General features: G+C 45.4%; 1 protein-coding gene across 3 annotated transcripts in view; it reads right to left on the reverse strand.

Moving 5' to 3' along the window:
• The window catches only part of ARHGAP25 (Rho GTPase activating protein 25), a 96,902-nt gene that overhangs the window by 36,743 nt on the left and 38,180 nt on the right, over positions 1-21,979 (reverse strand). For 2 of the 3 annotated variants that reach the window (XM_036873883.1, XM_036873881.1), the window contains exons 2-3: positions 10,744-10,943; positions 3,913-4,000 (exon numbers count right to left, since the gene is read on the reverse strand). In XM_036873883.1, coding sequence (XP_036729778.1) covers positions 3,913-4,000; positions 10,744-10,943 — 288 coding nt within the window. Of the gene's footprint in view, positions 1-3,912; positions 4,001-10,743; positions 10,944-13,645; positions 13,775-21,979 lie in introns of those variants that run through there. The other variant, XM_036873882.1, reaches the window with a different exon arrangement.

A 21,979-nucleotide genomic window follows, 5' to 3' on the forward strand; every position in this document is an offset into this window, starting at 1 on the left:
TAAAAAGCCCTCAGGGCAGAACTAAAGAATCCCATAGGAAACACAACATCCTTTAGTAATAGAGTAGGGCTCTAGTATCATTTCCACTCTACAAATAATGGAACTGCAGCCCAGAGATGCAAAGGGCCTTGCCCATTGGTACCCAGTAAGTTATCACCAAACTCAAGGCAAGGCCGTGGGTCTTTCTCCCAATAGTTTCCACCAGCCCATAGTGCTTCAAATTTGACCTTGGCCAAAATTTATCTGGTATCCTTCTCCACCATGCCTACACGCCAGTCTATTACGTTATCAAGAACATGCCTTCTCAGTTTTCTCTCATTCCTGACAGATTCCTTTAGTTCCATCATGGCAACACCACTGAGAAATATCCAGCTCTCAGGATGTTCCTCAATGACCAGGACTTCCATGGACTGATCTTTCTGATTAGAAGAGCTGATGACAAGATGGATTGAGAAGTAAGTCATCCCAAAGGCTAAGGAAGGTGAGGCTGGGTAATATTAAGATAGATTCAAGAGACAAGAACCAAAGGGAATTTGAAAATTCTTTGTTACCCTTCAAAAAAATGAATGTTTGGGCACATTGGGGTGCGAGGGAGAGCTGTCTTTGAGGGAAACTGCCTGACATTAATACAGAGCCCATGGACAGCATCTCTGCCCTCAGGCACATACTTCCTCTGACTTAAACAGTGTGTTCAGCCTGTGTCACCTATTGGGCTGTTACCCCTCTCAGAAAGGAACCTCCCTTCTTTTCTTCCCCTGCCTAAGGAACTCCTATCCATCCTTTAAAACCTAGTGCAAATGTTGTCTTCTCTAAGGACCCTTCCTTCAAACCTCCTTCTCCCACTCCAGATGGAGTGGGGACTCCCTTTTCTAAATCCCTTAACATCCTATCATCACCTCTATCACAGCAGTAGCTAAATTATCCTGAACATTGGTTTCCTTATCATTAAAATTGAATTAATTACTTAATACGTCCAAAGCTAAAGCCCTGATCTTCCACCCAAAACTGGTCACATGCACAAATCTCAGGAAAGCCATCCTTCCTGTTGTTTGCGTGAAAACCTTAGAGTCAACCTTGACTTCTCTTTCCTACATCCAATCCATCAGCAGATGAAGTCCTCTCTACCTTCAAAATGTGTCCAGAGATTGATCATTTCTCACCCCCTTCATTGTTACTATCTCTGACTTGGATAATTACAATAAACTCCTCACTGGTGTTCCTGCTCCGTCTTTGCTCCTTTTTAGTCTCAACTCAAAAGAGTTTTAAAACAAAAGTCAGATCATGTTACTTCTCTGCTCAAAACCTCCCAATGGCTTTCCATCCTTCTAGCACAAAAACTAAACTTTTTACAGTTGCCTACCAGTGCCTGTAAAACCTATGCCCACCCCTGACCAAATCACCTACTCTTCTCCCTTCTCAGCACTTCACTGTAACCACCTTGGCCTCCTTGACGTTTCCTGAACACAAGAAATAGGCTCAGAGACTTTGCACTGGCTGTTCCCCTTCCTGGAATGCTCTTCCTCCAGATGTGCACTTGGCTCACGCCTTCACTTCCTTCGATCTTGGCTCAAAGGTCACCTTCTCAATGATGTCTATTCTTCCCGCTCTATTTCAAATGACAAATCAACAGTTGCCATCCCCACCTCATCCAGTACTTTCTCTTTCTTTGCTTTCTTCCCATAGTACTTCTCCCATAATGAAACTATACAACGTTCTCATTTATTTGGTTTGTTTTCAGTCTCTTCCCATTGACTGTAAGCTGCATACAGGCTGTTTTGTTCGTTGCTGGATCCCCAGTTCCTACAATAGTGCCCGGCTCATAGCAGGTGCTCAATAATTTTGGTGTAACATTTCAGAAGGCAGTATGACAATTAAATGCTACATATCCTACAGAAGGAATAAATCCCCCATCCCTGATGACTCCCTTTGGGTGAGAGAACAGATAATTATGCTGCTTGAGGTAGTTAGGGAGGGAGAAGCTTGCCTCAAATTTTTGCCTGCTCCAAATAAAGAAAAACAGCATAACAACAACCGAATTCTTCTCTATGGCCTTTGTGCAGCTAAAACTGGTGATCACAGAGAGGGGGCCCCGATTAGGAAGGCCATTTCTTATGCCAGCGCTGGCCCCTGAGAATTGTCTTGCACAAGAGGATGACAAAAAGAGGAACTGAAAATTCTCTACATCATAACATAAAGGGTTGTCTCATTTTAGGTTAGGTGGAACCTTGAGAATGATGGTGTCTTTAGGAAAATGGTTCCCTGCCTTACTATTGCTTTAGAATTGTTGTTTGTCCTTATGAGTTGAGTGTGTGCATGTGCACGTACACACATGTGTGAATCTGTCCAAGAATTCCCCCAGCAGCCCAGGAGACAGCTGTTAGTGTGAGTGATAATGAGAGAACAAATCTTCATCCTTCAGTAACAGCAGTCTTCAAGTTACTGCAAAGTCCACAGTAAATTTGCAGTTGGAGCTCTCAGCAGGGTCACCCCAGATTGAAAAATCAGGTTTTGGGACATGTGTCATCATGAATGGTCACATCCCTTGAATTGTGCTGGGAAAGGGATCCTAGGGATAGAAGAAACCTTGTGGGAAAAGGGTGGGGTTATCCCAGAACGGAGAGACTGGAAAAGTAGGTTCTTCCTCTGAGGAGGAAGAAAAATGGATAGACCCTCAGATAAAAAGCAAGGGAGTGTCCATGAGGGGGCCACTTGGGAAGAGCTGAACTTTAAAAAAAAACACCTGTTTTTCTTTGTTTTCTATAAACAGTCAGAGCCAGTTTTGGGATTGGTTTCTACATTACAATTTCCTCTAATTATTGCCAAAACTTCAAACACTTGGCACTGCATCAAGCGTGGCATATATATTTCTTTACTTAATCTTCACTATCATCATCATTGTCCCCATTTCCCAGGTAAAGAAACAGAGGCAAAGAGAAATTAAATAATCAAATTAAATTATTAAATTAAATAATTGATCACAATTACACACATAGTAAGTGGCAGGGCCAGGATGTGGTCCTGGGCACGCTGGCTCCAGATGGGGCACGTCTATCCTCTCTGCTACACTGACTTTGCCATCAAGTTTCTTATGCACACAGCTGCCTTGCGTGAGAGGTAAGAAGAAATTTAAGGCAAGGGGCACTCAGGGGACGTTGGTCTCCCCTGCTGTGTCAGCATGGCAGCAGCAATCTGGCTGCATAGCTGGACCCGCAGCTCTGTAGTTCCTGCTGGTTGTGGGGGTGGGGGCTGGTGAAGGAGCAAGAGACAGGGAGGAGAGCCTCAGTGTGACAGACTTCCACAGACACAAGCAAACTCCCCTTGAGACAAACTGAGACAAACTTCCCCTTTCCCCAGATGCATTCGAGGAAGGTAACTCTTGATTAGAAAGAGACACCCTCCAGTATGCGGCTAACTTGTGCAATAGGTAAATTACAGCGCCTGACATGTAGTAAGTGCTCAGTAAGTCGGAGTTGTCATTTCTTAATAGGTCACGATGAACCACATGAGACTGTTGACTGTCGACCGTTTTTGACCTACCAACATGGTGACTTCACATGGTTCAATTTATAATATAACTGTTCATTTTATTGTCCCACTCGCCCTCAAAGTTGAGCTCCTTTTGGCGAGCAGGGATGATGTACTTTCCAATCAGTATCCCAGTGCCTAGTGGATACCTGGCTCCAAGCAGGTGCTCGTGAGATGCTTACAGAGCTCAACCGGATGCACACCCACTAAGTTCACATGTCGTTAATAAACTAGTATGGGATCATTAACTATATACAGAACTCTTATGCATTCTTACTAGGTTGGTTGGCTAGCTGGTTGACAGACTCCCTGAATGTAGCCTTGACTTCTGGGGTCAGAAGTAACATGGGAACGTGATGCACGTCTATCCCACATTTCGTCACCTACCTGGAATGACTTCAAAGACAAACTTCCCCGCTTCTTCTGGGTTTGTGGCGATCTCCTTGATTGTACTCCCTGGTAGATATATGCAACCCTGAAAGATTGAAAGCGAGGCCTTTAAGGTAAGCAAAAACATTACCAGCTATGAACTAAAATTAAGTTGGAGGACAGATAGGATAATGATGGGATAGCAGAGAGAAGCATGGAAAGCTGGCATCTCAGCTTCGAATGGGGCACTTCTGCTACTCAGACCTTGGTCAGATTAAGTGGCAGCTATGTGAGAGCAAGCAAGGTGCCTAAAGAGACTAGGAAGACAAGGTTCTGACTGGAGAATGAGCTGAGAGGGTGCCGTCACCAAAACTTGCCTCTTCCTACTTTCCAAGAGCCAAAATTCCTTGCCAACCCAGACACCTGATCTTTGTGGAGGCCATGCTGAGACTGGGGGGACCATACCACCTGCCGGGCTGCCAAAGGGGGCACTGAGGACTGAACCACAGGTTCATTGAGGCGATGCAGCACTTAGTAGCAGCAAGAGCTCCTGAGCTGCACGCTCCAGGTGTCTGTCCCTCTGCTGAGCACCTTGATTGTGTATTATTCACTTAGTCCTTTAAGCAATTCTCCAGGCAAGGTATTGCTACACAGATTTACAAGTGAGGAAACTCGGGATCAGAATGGTTCTGTGATTTGTCCAATGTCACAGAGCTAGTAAGTGGCAGAATGGTAATTCATCTCAGAAGTGTGTTCAGACCCTGTGCTTTTCACCATCACAGTGGAAGTGCTGGACCCATCAGCTTAATGTCCCTTGAACGGGCAAGGGGAGGAGGATCATGGACCCGTTGGGGGGGAGGGGGGGAGTGAGGGTGGAATTTGTGACCTTACACATGAATATGTCATCAGAAAACCAAGTCACTTCCACCACGTGTACACTCATTGCTTTACCATTGACAGTGCACTGTCACATGCAACGTCTCCTTAGACCTCAGAACAGCCCCCCAAATCAGAAACATGGCAGGATGGCCACTCCCACTTTACAGATGAGGAAACCAACACTTTCAAAGTTTAAGTAATGGCACGAGAGGGCACAGTTAATTGTCCTAGAGTTCCTTACTCATAATTTACATTTCACTAGCTGTCATAGGTAGTGTGTCTGATTCTGAGCTGAGTAAACAGTGATGTCTTGTTTCTAGAACAAATCGTGGATGAAAAGGATTGGCAGCAGAAAAGCTATAAAAGAAGAGTCTTAAGGAACTCCCAGGTCAGCTCAGAATCCTGAAAGAATAAATGTTTCTTGGGGGTCTATAAATGCAAATGTCTAAGACTGAGTGAGAAAAAGAGTAGAAGCGAAAGCAGAAGGGGGGGGGGGAGAGAAAGGGGAAGAGGAGAAGGAGGGGAAGGAGGGGAGCCGGGGGAAGGAGGACAAGAGAAAAGAAAAAAAATTCTGCCTACACTTCTCTAATTTTATTACTTAAAAATAACCACCACCTACATGCTCCTTGCCATCTTTAAATAATATCAGTGGCCTCAGAAAAAAAATGACCCTGAGATTGTGCTGCTGGATAGTATATTCAGGACACTTAACACAGAGCCTGGCACCTAGTAACTGTTAAATAAATGGTATTTACATACTTTGTATTTTATTTTCACTATTTTTGGATGAAACTATCAAATAACCATTTAGAGACGAACTTAGGAGAGGCAGGTACCCCTGAAATGACACTTTCTTTATCTTCCTGCCAGGCAGTACTCCCTCCTGTCTGAAAAAACTACATAGTGTTTTATTCTGGTGCCATAACTCACAGCCATTATTAAAAGTTAAATTATATAAACTTACAATGAAATATTTTATATTAAAAATAAAGGTAGTACTACTCAGAATTCATCACTTTCTAATTCTCTCTTTCTTTTTTATCTTGCAATTCCCCTGAGACACAATTGACATACCGTACTGTCCAAGTTCAAGGTGCAGAGCACGACTATTTGACCCACAAGCGTCGTGAAATGATCACCACAATAAGTTTGGTGATCATCCATCATCTCATATAAATATAAAAGAAAAGAAAAAAAATTTCTATTTACCTAAGTATTTGCTCTCTTTTACTATTATTTCTGTTCATAACGGTCATTTACATCAAATCTATCTGTGTGGTAGAAACACTATCTAACGCTACGCTACTGTACATCCCTTCTCAACTCTGTGTTCAGGGATGCTGGTAGCTTGAATCAGACACAGTGGGAGTATCTACACAACAGAAATTGGCAAATGCTGTGTCCAAAACAACTCCCGTACCACAGGGCTGTTGGTTAAACATTTCCCAGCTCGCCCCTGATAGACAACTCTCTGCTCTAACTTCAGAGAAAGCAGATGAGGCAATGGAACAGCTAAGCCAGGATTGTCTAAAACCATCATTGTAGCAGAGACTTGAGGGCAATTCACTGAGATTCTGTTTTAAACAACTTCCTTGACAAAGAAACTTTTGGAATGAGTTATAGGAAGCTAGGTCATGGACTTACAGGGCATTATACTGTTAGAGCTAGACAGACCTTTCTGAGAACTCAGAGGAAAAACTGCATAGACTGCCTTCTCCTGAACCCCAGGGTCCCCTGGAAGAGCATATACAAGGGTGCATCATAGAGGGTCCCATAATTTACTTAATCATCCTCCTTTGTTGGACATTTGGTCTAATGTTTCTCATTACAAATAGTACTGCATATATCTTATTATTTCTTTTGGATAGCTTCTTAAAACCAGAATGACTGGGTCATTCTGGATATGATATCTTTTGGCTTTTAGAAATCTGGCCAAATTGCTTTCTAGAAAGGCTGCACCAAACGTACACATCAACAGTATACATGAGGGCATTTTTCATCTGATTGCTCTAAGATTACTGGAGTGATTTTTGTTTTTTGAGTTTTTTAGGAATCGTAGTGTATGTGTGTTCTTTTTAAATTTACAACTAATTTATATTTTAGTCATAGAGAAAGAAGAAAAGTAAAAGTTATGTGTAACTCCGGTACTCAGAGATAACTCAGTTAACACCTCTGTGTATTTCTTTCCAAGCCTTTTCCCATAAATTACAGATTCATTGTTCTTTTCCCCTCAAGAATAGGATTAGCATATAAATCATCCTCTGCTGTTAACTGCTTTTTTCGAAGCAATTATATTATGGGCATCTTTCAATTTCAAAAAGTATTAATTTAGGGCATCAACAGCTGAATTATATTCTATCAGATAGATATATAAAAGTTGCCTCACATAACTTAGCCCCTACCACTGGGCATTGTTTCCACATCACTATTATAAACCCCTACATTAGAAATGCAGGGTCAAAGAATTTGCATTTCTGAGAGGCATATTACCCTCCAGAAAGGTTGTACAGATTTTCATTTCCACCAGTTGTGCATGAGAATTCCTGTTCCCTAGTCTTTACTAACACTGGAATTTCTAGAAAATCTTTGCCATTTTGATAAGGGGACAATGGTATCTCATTAACTTCCATTGCATGTCTTTAATTATAACTGAGTGGACTTTTTTACCTATGCTTTTTGGTTATTACATTTCTTTGGGAAATTGCCCATTTACGTCATTTGCTCATTTTCCTATTGCTGTTTCTTATAAGATTTGAGATTATTTTAAATAGGAAGAATAGTTGTTTACAATTTTTCCTGTTTATTTTTGCCTTTTCACCTTATTATTTTGGTTTTTAAGGTACAGACATTTCTATTTATGCAATTAAATCAGTCTTTTCCTTGTGCTGTCTTTGTTGCTACGCTTAAGAAACACCTACTTCCCAAAGATCATGCAGATAATTACACTTTCTTCTAGGATTTTTACGAACTCGTTTTCACACATAAGTCTTTAACCCATCCAGAATCATGAATGGTGTGAAACATAGTGTGGAAATAGACCTTTAATTTTTCCCAAGAATTTAGTTCATATCTTTCATTTCACGTCTAGATATTTGCAGTGTCTATGAATCCCAAAACAATGTTAAATGATAGCATAATAAAAGTATTTTATTTTGAATAGACTTTTCTTTGTCTTAATAAAATAATGATGGATATATGAAAAGTCTACAAGGATATCCACTTAATTCTTGTTTGTTATAATAACATAGAAAAATCAGCCCAAATTCTCAACTAATTTCCAGGAGGAAATTGGTTAAACAACTTATAGAGTGTCCATAAAATAAGTTATTTTGCCACCACTAAGAATTACATTGTAGACTAATATTTAATAATATGGGACAATATTCACGACATATTGTTAATTTTTAATTAAAGAATACTATTATACTAATTTTGCATTTAGATGAGTTTCTAAATGTATATGCATAGACAAAACTGGAAGAATTGAGGATTTAGGTGGTTATTTCTTACTGATGGGATAATTCTTATTTTCTACTTTGTGATTTTCTGTATCCTCCAAATTTCCAACTATATACCCATATAGCTTTTGTAATCAAAATATTCATATCCATATAAAATAAAATATTCTGAGAAATTATCATTTTATTCCGTTTTTTAAAAAACCTTTTTATATCTGAAATGAGTTTTGAATTTTATCAAATGCTCTTTTCAGCCATCTATTTAGGGGTTGTGTGGTTTTTCTCATTTGACTTCTTGATCTTGACTTATTGGTCTGATACATTAATAGGTTTTCGAAAAAATAAACCATACTTGTCATTCTAGAAGAAGCTTTACCTAATTATCCCAGACTAATTTAATCCTGAGAGGACTCAGAGTTTCCTCCTCCAAAAGTAAGGGAGAAAAGCCAGGACCTCCAATAATTTATTTTACTCTTTGACATCCGTTTATGTTTTTACAAAACAATTTTTTACATGTGCTTCATATCATTTAATCCTGTGACAGATGCAGGCCAGGTATGATTGTCTCATCTTACAAAAGAAAAAAAGAGGGGTCCAGAAAAATTAAATAATTACATGGCCAGATGGTAGTAGAGCCAGGAAAAGAACACAAGCTCCCCGGCTACACCTCACGGAAGTAAGCCTCACTGAACTTCCCTTTCTGCTGCTTTGGGAAGGCTAACACATTATTGCCATCTCCCTCACTCTCCGCAGACGGGAAGACTTCCTGCCTCGGCTATTAATGTACCAGGAACCCCATCTTAGCTTGTGATTGCTTGCCTCTGATAGGGTCTGTTCGTAAAGTGAAGAAAGTCTGGTTACCACGCACAGGACACTGGGCAAGAACCCAGGCAGTGGTGGGGTCTCTGGCCCCTCCCCCAGCCTCTGCAGGGACAGACACTCACAGCCCTCTGACTGGAGGTTAACCGGGCACTGCCGATGCGTCACAGAGCCTCAAGCCTGCCCTTAGAGAGAACTGTCCTCTTCCAAAATGACCTTCTCACTTCTTTGCTTACCCGGCCATCCACCTTCAATATCCTCACCCTTCTTGGGGCTTTTTTTCTGGCTGCAGAAAGTTTTAGAGTCTGTCCTCCCTAACAAGTTCCTTGCCCACTCTTCCACCTCCACAGGCGTGAGCTCTAGAAAGGGTGTCCAGTCCTCCTGGTTGCCTTGAGACATACAATTTACACCTGTGGTCTCTCAGCTGTTAATAGCATCCCCTTTTTTCTCTCATTCACCACGATAACCACGAGGAATCAATGAGGCAGGAAGAAAAGACCCAGGCCCAAGATTTACGATCAAAACCCTCTCTAGCCCCATCCACTCCATCTGGAAGTCCTGTTTGCTGTATTTTCAAGTGTATCAGGGATCTGATCATTTTCTTCCAGCCCACTGGGATCCTAAACATTATAACCTCTCACCTAAATTACCCTTATATCTCTTCCCCTTCAGCCTTGGATCTATTTTTGAGCATGGTAACCAGAACCATCTTTTTACAACATAACCCAAGAATGACCCCTTTCTGCCGGGAACCTTGCCAGGCCTGCCATCGCCCTCAGTGTAAAGACTCAAGTCCTTACAGGGGACTACAATGTCCTTTACAATTTGCATCCCAACCCCCAACGCTCCGCTCTCTGATCTCATCTCCTCTGACCCTTTCATTCCCTAACTCTGCTGCTCCCACGCTGACCTCCTTGTGATTTCCCACACACATCAGACATGATCTACCTCAGGGCCTTTGCACTGGCTGTCCCCTCTGCCTGGAGTGCTCTTTACCCAGAGATCTGCCTGGCGGATTGCCTCTCCTCCTTAATCTTTGCTCAAATGTCCCCTTTCTCATGAAGTCATTCTGGCCACCCTTCTTGAAATTGTACCACCTCCCCCAAATGCTTGATCCTCCTAGCCCTTTCTATTTTTTCCTCCTAGAACTAGCCATTTTCTAACAAACCGCATAATTTTCTTATTGATTACGTTTCTCTTTCTGCTTCCCCCCTCCCCATCTTCTAAGTTCCACACGTCAGGGGTGCTTATCTGTTTTAGTCACTGAGTTATTTCAACTCCCTGGAACAGTGTCTGGCGCACAGTAGATGCTCAATAAATACTGATTGAACAGACAAATAAATGAAAGTCCCAAATCAATTTTCCTGAACCCAAATCCACTCTCCCGGATCCCTTGCGCTCCACATTCCCGTCGAGACCACGGTGCCAACCTTGACTCAGCGCTGCGTTTAGGAAGAGCCCCAGTGCTCATCCTGGGGCTCCGTGGAGGAGGATCACCCTGTCATCTCTGCAACTCAGTTTATGTATCTCACACAGGGTGAGAAGGAGAGCGAGAAGTCCTTTCAAACGGACAGGGGTCTCATCCTAGTAAGAAGCCCCCCTGCGAGTCTGTAGTGATCTGCGGGGCTCCATCCACCCCCCCGCACCCAGGAGGGGACAGCCCTGGGAAGGGAGCAAACAGCCAGACTGGTACCTGTGGCTTCACGTCCTCCTCGTCCTTGTAGTAATAGAGCTGCTGTGCCCTCAGCACGAAGTACCTCTGCTGCCAGTTTTTCACGATGGACCTCTGCTTCTTCAGCCAGCCCATCTTGATGGGTCTTTCCAGTGGGTTGGGGGCGGATGCGGGGTGAAAGGTCGCCATCTTCTCTCCGGTCATCACGCTCCTTGACCGAGCTGTGGAGAGGGACACACAGGCGGGCTGACAGGGGCTGTGAGCAGTGTGCAGGGAGGGGCCGGGAAGCACCGGGCCCCAGTGAGGCCGGGCTCAGGGGTCCAGATCTGCAGCAGAGAGGATGCCCCGGAACCCAGCGAGCCAGCCAAGGGGCCAGCTCCCATCAGCGCCGGCCCTGGGGCCCTACACCCTCAAGGTCCGGCAGCTGGAGTCGGCGCCCTCGTTCTGCAAAGCCAGAGATTGGCTGGAGCCTTCTGAAGAGGAAGTGGCCACAGCATCTGACAAAAGGTGCTTCCTTTTTCCTGCGTGGGAGTCAATATCTGACAAGAGAGGGGAGAAAATAATGCCTCTTGCTCTCAGGGTTCAGGGTGAGTCCCACACAGCTGCAGAGGCAGCCAGAAGCTGCCCGGCTTCTTCCTCAGAAGGAGCCACTGTGTTCCCCAACCTCACTGCCCAGTACTGCCCTGCCCCAGCGGCCCCCCAAATCCCCCCGACCCCTGACCACACAGCCAGTGTGCAGGATGCTGGCACATCCTGAATCTTCCTGCCCAGTGTCGTCAAGAGCTCTCTGTCCCCCGCCCACAGAGAGTGTTCACAGCCTTTTCTGCTGGACCAAGGGCCTCCCTGTAGCTGCCTTCCTACTATGTTTTCATTTGGGTTGTCCCTCCCATGTGGCTGGCAGCACACAAGCATTTGAAAAGGACATGAATCTGCCACCAGGACACAGACGCAGAATTTGAATCCAGATCCCCCCAACCCAGTGCATCGTGTAGTTTGCTTTTGTTTTCACACAAGAGCTCTGCCTGTCATCAGATTAGATCCAGGTGTCTGCAGCTTGTCTCCATGGTAACTCCCACCCAGGATAACTCTCTCCTTCCCTCCTCTCCACAGTGATCCATCAGCCGGCCTGTGGTCCCCTGGGGGTCAACATGTTCTTCCTCAGATTCTCCCCTCCCTTCTTTCGCAGCTGGTCCAACAGTTCCCTTAAAACCGCATTGGAGCTCCGTGTCTCCTCGACCTTGTGCGGTGCGCTCCACACTTGCCAGTCTCCAGTGTTTGCATTCTCCTCTTTGCTGGAGGAAGTCTCCATTTTATAATCCCTTAATCCAGCTTTTGTCAGTCTCCAGAGCATTCACGAAGAAGCTGAACGAAGCCAACTCCACTCTCATCCAATCTCATCTCACCTGGTAAAGACCAGTTTCTCCTTTCTTGGCTCTTTGACCCTGAGTACATTATGCAGCTTCTCTGAGCCTCAGTTTCCTTGCCTGTTAAACTAGGATCATCATAGCCCCTATTCTATGGAACTGTTGTGGAGATTAAACAGGTTAATGTATATAAACCATTTTGCACAGTCCCTGGTCCAAGGTGAGCAAATGTCACTCATTATTTTTATCAACAGATGACTTTACTTCCTACTGCGAAGATGCAGATCGATCATCTTCGAGAACCTCCTAAACCTCCCTCTTCGTTTCAAAATATTGCTGCATTGTCAAGCTTTCCCTCTTCCTTTATTCGCATTTTCAATGCATTGAATCAACAGCTTCTCTCATTGCTTTTGATTCCTTTCTTTCTATCTCCTTCTAGGCCTGTAGTTTTTGTCTTTTATTTATATTCATGACTTGCTTTCAAATACCAAAATTTTTTACAGCATTACAGAGTCTTTCTTCCACTGATTCTAACTGGACCCAGAATTATCACCCTATTTACATAGCTCATCCTGGATTGCTGTCTGAAGTGGACTCTGCCCTTTCTGGGCTCCCTCGACCCCACAGGTGGTCTGCGTTCCTGTCACATACCCTCGTTCCCAAGGTGCCAACTTGCAGTCACCCCTCGCCTCCCACCGGGGACTGGAGAGATCATCCTATGCTGTACACCAGGGCACGAGACACACTTGATTCAGCCTCCTATTAGACAGATATCATAAGAGTGCAGATACCCTGATACCCCGTTGCAGTAAAAAGTAACTTGACATTGGGGCTTCCCTGGTGGCGCAGTGGTTGAGAGTCTGCCTGCCAATGCAGGGGACACGGGTTCGAGCCCTCGTCTGGGAAGATCCCACATGCCGTGGAGCAACTGGGCCCGTGAGCCACAGCTACTGAGCCTGCGCATCTGGAGCCTGGGCTCCGCAACAAGAGAGGCCGCGATAGTGAGAGGCCCGCGCACCGCGATGAAGAGTGGCCCCCACTTGCCACAACTAGAGAAAGCCCTCGCACAGAAACGAAGACCCAACACAGCCATAAATAAATAAATAAATAAATAAATAAATAAATAAATAAAATTTAAAAAAAAAAGTAACTTGACATGTTGATGAACATTTAGCAATGTGCTAGCAAAGGGTTTGCTTTATATCCGTGTGTCCCGGCACGCCAGTTAAGAATTTTACCTTTGATCTTAATCTTCAGTTCATTGCAATCTTCAAGGCCTTCCATCTGTAACTCAAAGAACAGCCACTCTGGGGCTGATCACTTGCTCTAAGGCTGTTTAAATGATCTGAAGGAAGCAGGGGAGGGTTTGGGCAGGAATACAGTGGGGAGGAGGGAAGTGGAAGAACTGTGCACAGCGCTGTGTCTCTCTAGGTCAGAAACTGTAACGTGGAAAGACTCACATGCGTACTAGAAAGAGGACAGAGATGGAAAGAATGGTTGGCACACAGAATTTCTGAAGAGTGAGGGATTCTGGCAGACGCGCGGGGGTTTTTCCTCACCTCGGTAGCCTCTGCCCAGCCCAGTGTGACTTCTGTGCTCATCCAGCTGAAGCAGTCTCAGACTTGGGAGGGAGGGCTTCTAGGCTTCTAGGGTGATACCACCAAAGGCAGCCAGCGCAGGAGAGGAGGAAAGCAGGTGGGTGCCACGTGGTGGCTGTGGAGACTCAGGTCCCCGCAGACTCAGGCCACCCCCCAGAGACCCGTAGAAACTGTTCGGACTGCTCTAGAAAATGGGAGAAACTGAAGAGCTCCAACAAGAATTGAAGAAGCAGGATAGGGGGAGCAGGGGCCAAAAAGATACCGTAGACTGAAGAGAATGAACTCAGCACAGAAGAATTCAGCTGCTGGGATAGCTCTGGGAAACTTTTTATGCTCTGTAGTGGCAAAAACAATAATAGCAAAAACAAACATGCAACACTCAAAACCTCCCCCTAGAAGCATCTGTGCTTTGCAGAATGGGCTGGCAAAGGAAGAGTAGATATGAGAATGTTATGTCCTCATACTTGGCCAAGAGGGGTCTTGATGTCCTTGTGACAAGTAGGTGACCACTTTGTCCGTATGCATGGGATCAAGGCCTTGGCTAACCATCTGTTATATTTCAGAAATGATCCCATTCACCCATACATCCACCATACGTGATATGACTGTGGGCACTGGGCCATGAGTACAGATGGCTCAGAACAAACTGCCACTGCTCGAATCAGGCCTGAACACTGGGGAGATGACAGCAGGGGTTCTGATGAGACAGTAACGAAGCAGGGGCTCCTTCTGTCCCATATCAGAGCCATCTCCCACCTCGGCCCTCAGTATGGCTCATCGGCCAGCCCTATCATGAGGTGATTCAAATATCAGAGAAGAAAGCCTGGTGGGCCCTGAGTTGGACTTGTTTTTGACGACTTTCCTGGTTCGTTCCTTTGAACAGTCTCTCTTGTCTGTGGGTGTGACTTGTTCCCGGATAAAGTAAACAAAGAGATCTGTTACTATTTCTAGAGCTGTTTCTCATAATGAAAATAATAACCGTGATAAGCTTTGCTTGTGAGCCAGTAATCACATACAGAGCGCACGATCCCAGCCCTTGGGGAAGGAGGTCTGAGGCAGGCTGTGGGCTGGAGCGGGGGCCCGAGGGCAGACCAGCGAAAGGCAGGTAGTTGGAAGGCAACTGCCTTCCAACTTAAGAGTTTGCAGAACGCTCTACGGAGGTGGGAAATCCACCCGTACTCTAGTACATAAAGAAAGAACAAGCCCCCAGCACTGCACTGCCCAGTACAGTAGCCACTTGCCATGACTGGCTACGTACATTGAAATGAATTAAAATAAATTAAATTCAGTGCCTCGGTCACACCAGCCGCATTTCAAGTGCTCAGTAGCCCATGTGGCTCATGGCTACAGTAATGGACAACACAGAAGAGAATATTTCCATCATCACAGAAAGGTCTATTGGTTGGCACTTCCGGGAATCTGAATAGTATCATGACCAAGCATGAGACAAAATGGGCCATAAAGGTGTGGGTAGCATTTCATCAAAGAGAGAAATCAAACTGGAGGGTCCAGAAAAGTAGCTTCTGGTGGCAAAGTGAGAAGTTCAACCTTGACCTGAGAACTAACAGAGAGCCATCTCATGTACCTAACTAAGCAAGGGAGGTTCGTGGTAAAATAGAGACAAGTTAAGTAATTGAACCGCATAGGCTGCATTTTAGTCTACAAGTGAGGGAGGGCAAGAAGAGACATAGATAGAAGAGACATAAAAGAAGTTCCACAGTCTCAGGGTGCTGTTTCTGCAGTAGAAGGTAGCTGCTTTTTGCCCCAAGTTGGAGCGAGAAAAAATTAAACGAGGAAGTATAAACAGAGAAGTCAGCTTGGGAGGCATTATCACTTCCTCTCTTTATCTTCTCATCTTCTGACCCCACCCTCCCCCCACAGATAATCAATCACAAAATCTTCTAGGGTCTCCTTCTGAGATATTTCTTCCATCTGCTCTCAACTCTGCATGAGTTTAGATTCTATTTTAGAGGCTCCGAACACGTGAGATGGGAATAGTTCAATCAAAGCTGGAAAACTACTGAAGGTATTTTCTCAATATGTTGATCTGAGCAGTGCATTAGTCTGGGAACCTTGTTTAAATAAAGTTGAAAAGCGAGTAGAATATACATAGCTTACCCCCAGACACCCTCTCCTGAGCTGTAGACTCATCTACCCGACTGCCCGCAGGTACCTCCGTAAGGATCTCCAGGTCACGTGATGCTAGTTGCACTTACCGTCTTTCTCCCCCTACCTCCTACCTTTCCCCGGGCTTGTGTAACAAACACACCCAAGCCTGCTTTTCTATGGTTTGCTGTGACTGACTGCTTCCCGGTCAGCCAGACAAACTAGAAGGCTGACCCATTCCTACAGTCCTCACAATCAATAGCTCTCTTTCTCTCTGATCCCTCCTCTCTACAGCTACCTGTTTTTTTTTTTTTGATCCATTTATCCTCTCCCTGGATTTTCACAATAGTTCCCTGTCCTGTCTCCCTCCTACCAATCTCATCTCTCATCCACTGATGACATTGTTTGTGACATGGTCCTTCTGAAACACAAATCTGATCATGTTACTCTTTGACCTAGAAGCCTTCAATGACCCTCCAACATCTTCATCCTAAAAGATGAAGACTAAACTCCCTACCATGGGGTTCAGAGTCCTTTGTGATTCTCCTGTTGCATCTCCTGCTCTTCCTCCATACCCATTCTGCACTCCATCCATGACAGTATTCCATTCCCTCTGCTGGGCTCTTCTCCCCACCCATTCTCACCCACCCCCAGTTCTTGAAATGTTCTTGTTCGTTCTTCAAGACTTACTTCCTGCCACACCTCCCATGAGAACCCTTCTCAGCCCAGCCAGACTGAGTCACACCCTGGGCTCTATTCCCTCTTAACTGGGGACACATGTCCTTCAAATCACTTATCATCCCTCCTGGTCCTTTTTCTTACTCTGTCTTCCCTCTCCACTTGAACTCTAAGAGGACAGGGGCTCTGCTTTCATGCTTAGCCTTGTTCACCCTGTATCCCCCACATCTAACACAGCGCTGACAAAGAGAGGGCAGGGTGAGGTAGCAGAGAGCACAGGCTTCTACGTATGCAGCCTCGGGTGAATCATGTTCTGTCTCTGAGGGCCAGTTACCTTCTCTGTGAAACTGTGATAATAATACGTAGCTCGTGGAGTGGCCAGTCTATAAGGATTAACAAAGATAAGTGGACGGGCCCCAGCCAATGTCTGCCTCTTAAAACATGGGCATTAAATGGAAGCTATTATTGTTAGCAGTATTATCGTAGGATGGACTGGATATTATGTTAAATGAGAGAAAAGGAAGAAGAGATGAAAGGGAAGAGAGGAAAGGAGGGAGAGAGAAGGAGGAAAGGAAAAAGGGAAGACTAGCTGGACAGTGTACAAAATTCCAGGTGTGAATCCGGAGGCCTGAATTAGGATGGCGGCCGGGGAAATGGAGAGCGTGGGAGAGGCACTGATGGGGCAGACCACCAGAGCTCCATAGCTGGCTGAACAGGAGGCGGGTGGGAGGTTTGGGGTTTGGGTGGCTCAGGTGAGGGGCCTTCTCCATCCATTCGTCCAATGCACATTGGCTGAGCGCTTGGCGTGTGCCGGGAGCAGTGACTGGGTCTGGGATCTAAGATCAACCTGACACAACCCTGCCCCACAAACATTCAGAGACCTGAGAGACTCGTTCATAGAAGCTGGGAAGGAAGCAGAGAGCGTGGTGGGTTGGAATAGGCAGGAAAGTCCTGTTCTGGGTGTGATGAAATTTGAGGGTGGGCTGAGAGATTTTGACTTCCCCAGAATTCTACTTTTGACAGGTGAGGTCTGTGGGTTCAGAAAGAGGTTATTGGGGAAAAAGAGGTGCAAGTGAAAGCCAGGATGTGAGAATCTCTGATCTGGAAAGTAACATAATAGATGTTCAGAAATCAAAGAAAAGGCTGAGCCCAGAGGAGACTAGCATTAATTCAAGGCACTGGAGATCAACTTAGATACAAGACAGAGAAGGTTACCATTTTCCTTGGGACTTTACAGAGAGCTTGCATTAGGCATCAGTGTGGGAGAAAAGAAGCGCAGCAAGAAAATCCACTATCCCCAAGAGTTTAGCGATGGAGCAGGGGTTGCTTCCTGGAAGGCGAGTGAAAGGAGAGAGGCTGTCATCTTGTGCCAAGCAAAGATCCAGGGCCAGTTTTGGTCCATCTCATACCCCTGGGCCAGGAGCTGTCCTGGGGGAGCAGATGATTCCCCTGGATGGATGGATGCAGCCAATCTCCAGCGTTAACAGCTTCATGATAGGAGCACCAGCTGGGTTTCAGCCCTGCTCACCCTTTCTGCCAAGGCTCTTGACCATGCACTTACACAGACATCCACGTTCTGCAAGAGGACACTTAAGGACATAAAGCACCATTCAGAAGCAAGAGGTCCTTTACAAAGAAGTGTTTGAGTTTCTGATCTCAGTGTTCTCTCTCAGAAAATGATATTTGGCTGCGTAGGTGAGTAGAAGGCCCCATGACTCAGGAATAAATATCTTTTTCTTTTTAATTTATTTTTTTATTGATGTATAGTTGATTTACAATGTTGTGTTAATTACTGCTGTGCAGCAAAGTGACTCAGTTACACGTATATACATTCTTTTTCAATTCTTTTCCATTATGGTTTACCACAAGATACTGAATATAGTTCCCTGTGCTATACAGTAGGACCTCGTTGTATATCCATTCTAAATGTAATAATTTGCAGCTATTGTACTAACCCCAAACTCCCAGCCCATCCCTCTCCTTCCCCCACCTCGCGCATGGCAACCACAAGTGTGTTCTCTATGTCTGTGAGTCTGTTTCTGTTTTGCAGATACGTTCATTTGTGCCTTATTTTAGATTCCACATATAAGTGATATCATATGGTGTTTGTCTTTCTCTTTTTCACTTACTTCACTTAGTATGATAATCTCTAGTTTGTATCCGTGTTGCTGCAAATGGCATTATTGTGGTTTTTTTATGGCTGAGTAGTGAGGAATAAATATCTTTGTGCTTTTATTGCATGTCTGCAGGTTATAAGGTGCTAGAGCTATGGAGAGGTTCTTGAGGGCAAAGCCCACGTCTTATTCATTTTAGTATCCTGAGGACCCTCACTGTGTCTGGCTTAGAAAAGTTAATTGGAAGGAATAAAGAGAGGAAGAAAGTGTACGTGTGTGTGTGTGTGTGTGTGTGTGTGTTAATGTTGAATAAAGTTCAAATAGAAAATTCATAAAATTCTCTTTAACAAAGAAATTCATATCCTTTATATTAACCAATCAGAAAAATTTCTTGGGCATTTCTTATGTGCAGGGCATGGTGCTAGGTAATGTGCAGAGCTTAAAAAACAGAGGAAGCTCTCTAAATTAGTGAACTCGAGATTGTGAGGCTTCAAATCTTTGCTGTGCACCCTGGCACACAAAAATGCATTCTACTGCACCCTGTTGCCAATAGCTGCCTCCATCCCAGCCCTAGTTCTTGATGGGCCAGAGCTCTGTCATGTTCTCCTTGTATAAAAAAGGAGATTCAGAATCAATCATAAACCACGAAATGTGAAAAGACGGAGGCTCAGGTATCAGAAAATAGGTTCCCAGGGGCAGGGATTTCTATAAATTTTTTTCACCAATCAAACCACACCTTCTAGAAGAGCATTTGGCCAATTGAAGGGTCTCAATAGATGTTTCTTGAGTGAATAAAATAAACATTTTAGAGAGAAATGTGAGTCACCTTGAGGCATTTTACATTTGCAACAAACGTTGACTGATCTACCCACTTGTGGGATTTCTAGATGTGTTCACTTGTGCCCATGCAAGCAGAGCGGCCAGGGAAGATAGAATCCCTGATGTAATAATGATCCCCACCAACAGTGACGTATTTAGTGAGGTCTTACCTGCACTAGCCACCATGCGAACACGCTATCTATCAAGATCAAGTCGGTCTGGTTGAATGCTCACACTACCTCTTCATGGTAAGCTCTGTTTTACAGACCAGGAACTGGAGCTCACAGAACTGAAGTGATTTGCCCAGGTACACGGCTAGAAATCTAATTTCAAAGCCCAATATCCATACCTAGGCCACACAGCCCACAGAGAGGCACATACTCCAGTGGTAAAGAGAGGTGCCTAGACTGAGAATCGTGTGTAATAATTCACAGGGGTAGACAGTAAGGGTGAGATGAAAAGGGGACGGGCCACTATTCCCATCAGGGAGACACCAGCCTCGGCCTCCACCCATTCTGCCGCAATGTTACGCATAAACCACTTTGTGTTACCTTTTCCTTCCAACGTAAGCTCTGCAAGGCTCGGCAGGCCTTGATGAAAGAGTGATGGGGAAGTAACACTGAAGCCTCCAGCCCAGCCCTGAGGCTGCGCTGACACCCCGACAGGAAAATGGACATATTATGGGTCCTGCCACGTCTTACCGGCTCTCTGCACAAGCTCCTTTGAAGAGACTTAAGGATCCTGACCAAAGCCCACTGGGGCTGAGGCGTGGGAGGGAGGAGCACGGAACAAACCGGAGGGGGGCCCAGCACTCGGCCCACAGGGCAGCTCACAGAGGGCCCCCCATCCTCGCTGAAGAGGCAGCCCTGGAAGCCGTGGGAAACAGCAGGTCCCTGCATGGCTGCCTCCCTGGAGATGGTCAGTAGGGGTCCATACACCATTGCGTACACCACACCCACACTCACACCCACACCCACACACTCACCCACACACACTCACCCACACACACTCACACCCACACACACCCACACACTCACACCCACTCACACCCACACAACTCACCCACACACTCACACCTACACGCACACACTCACACCCACACACACTCACACACTCACACCCACTCACCCACACCCACACCCACTCACACCCACACCCTCACACACACAACTCACCCACACACTCACACCTACACGCACACACTCACACCCACACCCACTCACACACTCACACCCACTCACACCCACACCCTCACACACACAACTCACCCACACACTCACACCTACACGCACACACTCACACCCACACACACTCACACACTCACACCCACTCACCCACACCCACACCCACTCACACCCTCACACACACAACTCACCCACACACTCACACCTACACGCACACACTCACACCCACACACACTCACACCCACACACTCACATACTCACACACTCACACACTCACACACACTAACCCACACACACTCACGCACACACTCACACCCACACCCCCACTCACCCACTCACACACACCCACATGCACACATTCACACGTACACACTCACATGCACACACACTCACACCCACACCCACACCCACATGCACACACTCACCCACACTCACCCACACACACTCACACGCACACCCACACACACCCCATTCCCCCCCACCACACATGCAGACCCTCAGCCTATATAGTTATCAGACTGTGGGAAGACAGCCCTCCTAGAAGAAAATTAAGTCTTTTTACTTCAGAACCTCCAGGCCCACTTTCTTTACCCCTTTTCTCTTTTCCTTGTCGAAGGCACACTGACCTCTACTTTGAAACACCCACCATTCAGGGGGGTGGGGAACTTTAAAAATCTTTCCACTCTCAAAACCTGGCATTTAAACTTTAGGATAAATTTATCCTGTGATTAGTCTCCTGGATTTTTTTTTTAATTTTCAGTTTCTTTTTTAACTTGGGCTTAAAAAACTTTGCTCCACCCCCAACCTCCCAAAAGGTAATGAGACGTGAGACTGAGGACAGCCAAGGGGCTTTCTCTGTGAACCCGGAATTCAGTCACACGGGCCTTCCCAGGCCGCTTGCCCTGAGACACATTTACATAACCTAATTCAAAGAAATACCTAAAGTTGTTCCCTGAATACCTGTCTCCAGACCCAGGAACTGAGCAGGTTTAACTTTCCCACGTTCTATAGCTCATAGAAATTTATTGTTTGACAAGTGAGGCTTTCAATGCAAAAAAGCAAACTCTGCTTTGCAAAGGGACTTAGCACACATAGCTACGTCTTTTGCAGGAAGAAGCAAAAATGCGGTCTCTGTAGCATATGAAGAAGAGAGAGAGAGAGCTGGCTTTCTGTTTCTTCTTCAGGCTTGCAAGTTCTACACTGTGAATCCGCCCGACTAGGCTGCCTTTCCAGGGCCACCCTTCTGGCGTTCATTCCGGAGCTTGCGTGTCTCGGGAACGTGGAGAGCAGTTGTCTCTTGTGGGCCTGTGTCTCCATCCATTGCAACACTTCACCAGCCCCCTCGGCCTATCTTTGCATAACAGGAAGCCAAACATAAAAACAAGAAGCATGCA

Source organism: Balaenoptera musculus, chromosome 13, assembly GCF_009873245.2.
Source record: "Balaenoptera musculus isolate JJ_BM4_2016_0621 chromosome 13, mBalMus1.pri.v3, whole genome shotgun sequence".
Classification (NCBI taxonomy): Eukaryota; Metazoa; Chordata; class Mammalia; order Artiodactyla; family Balaenopteridae; genus Balaenoptera; species Balaenoptera musculus.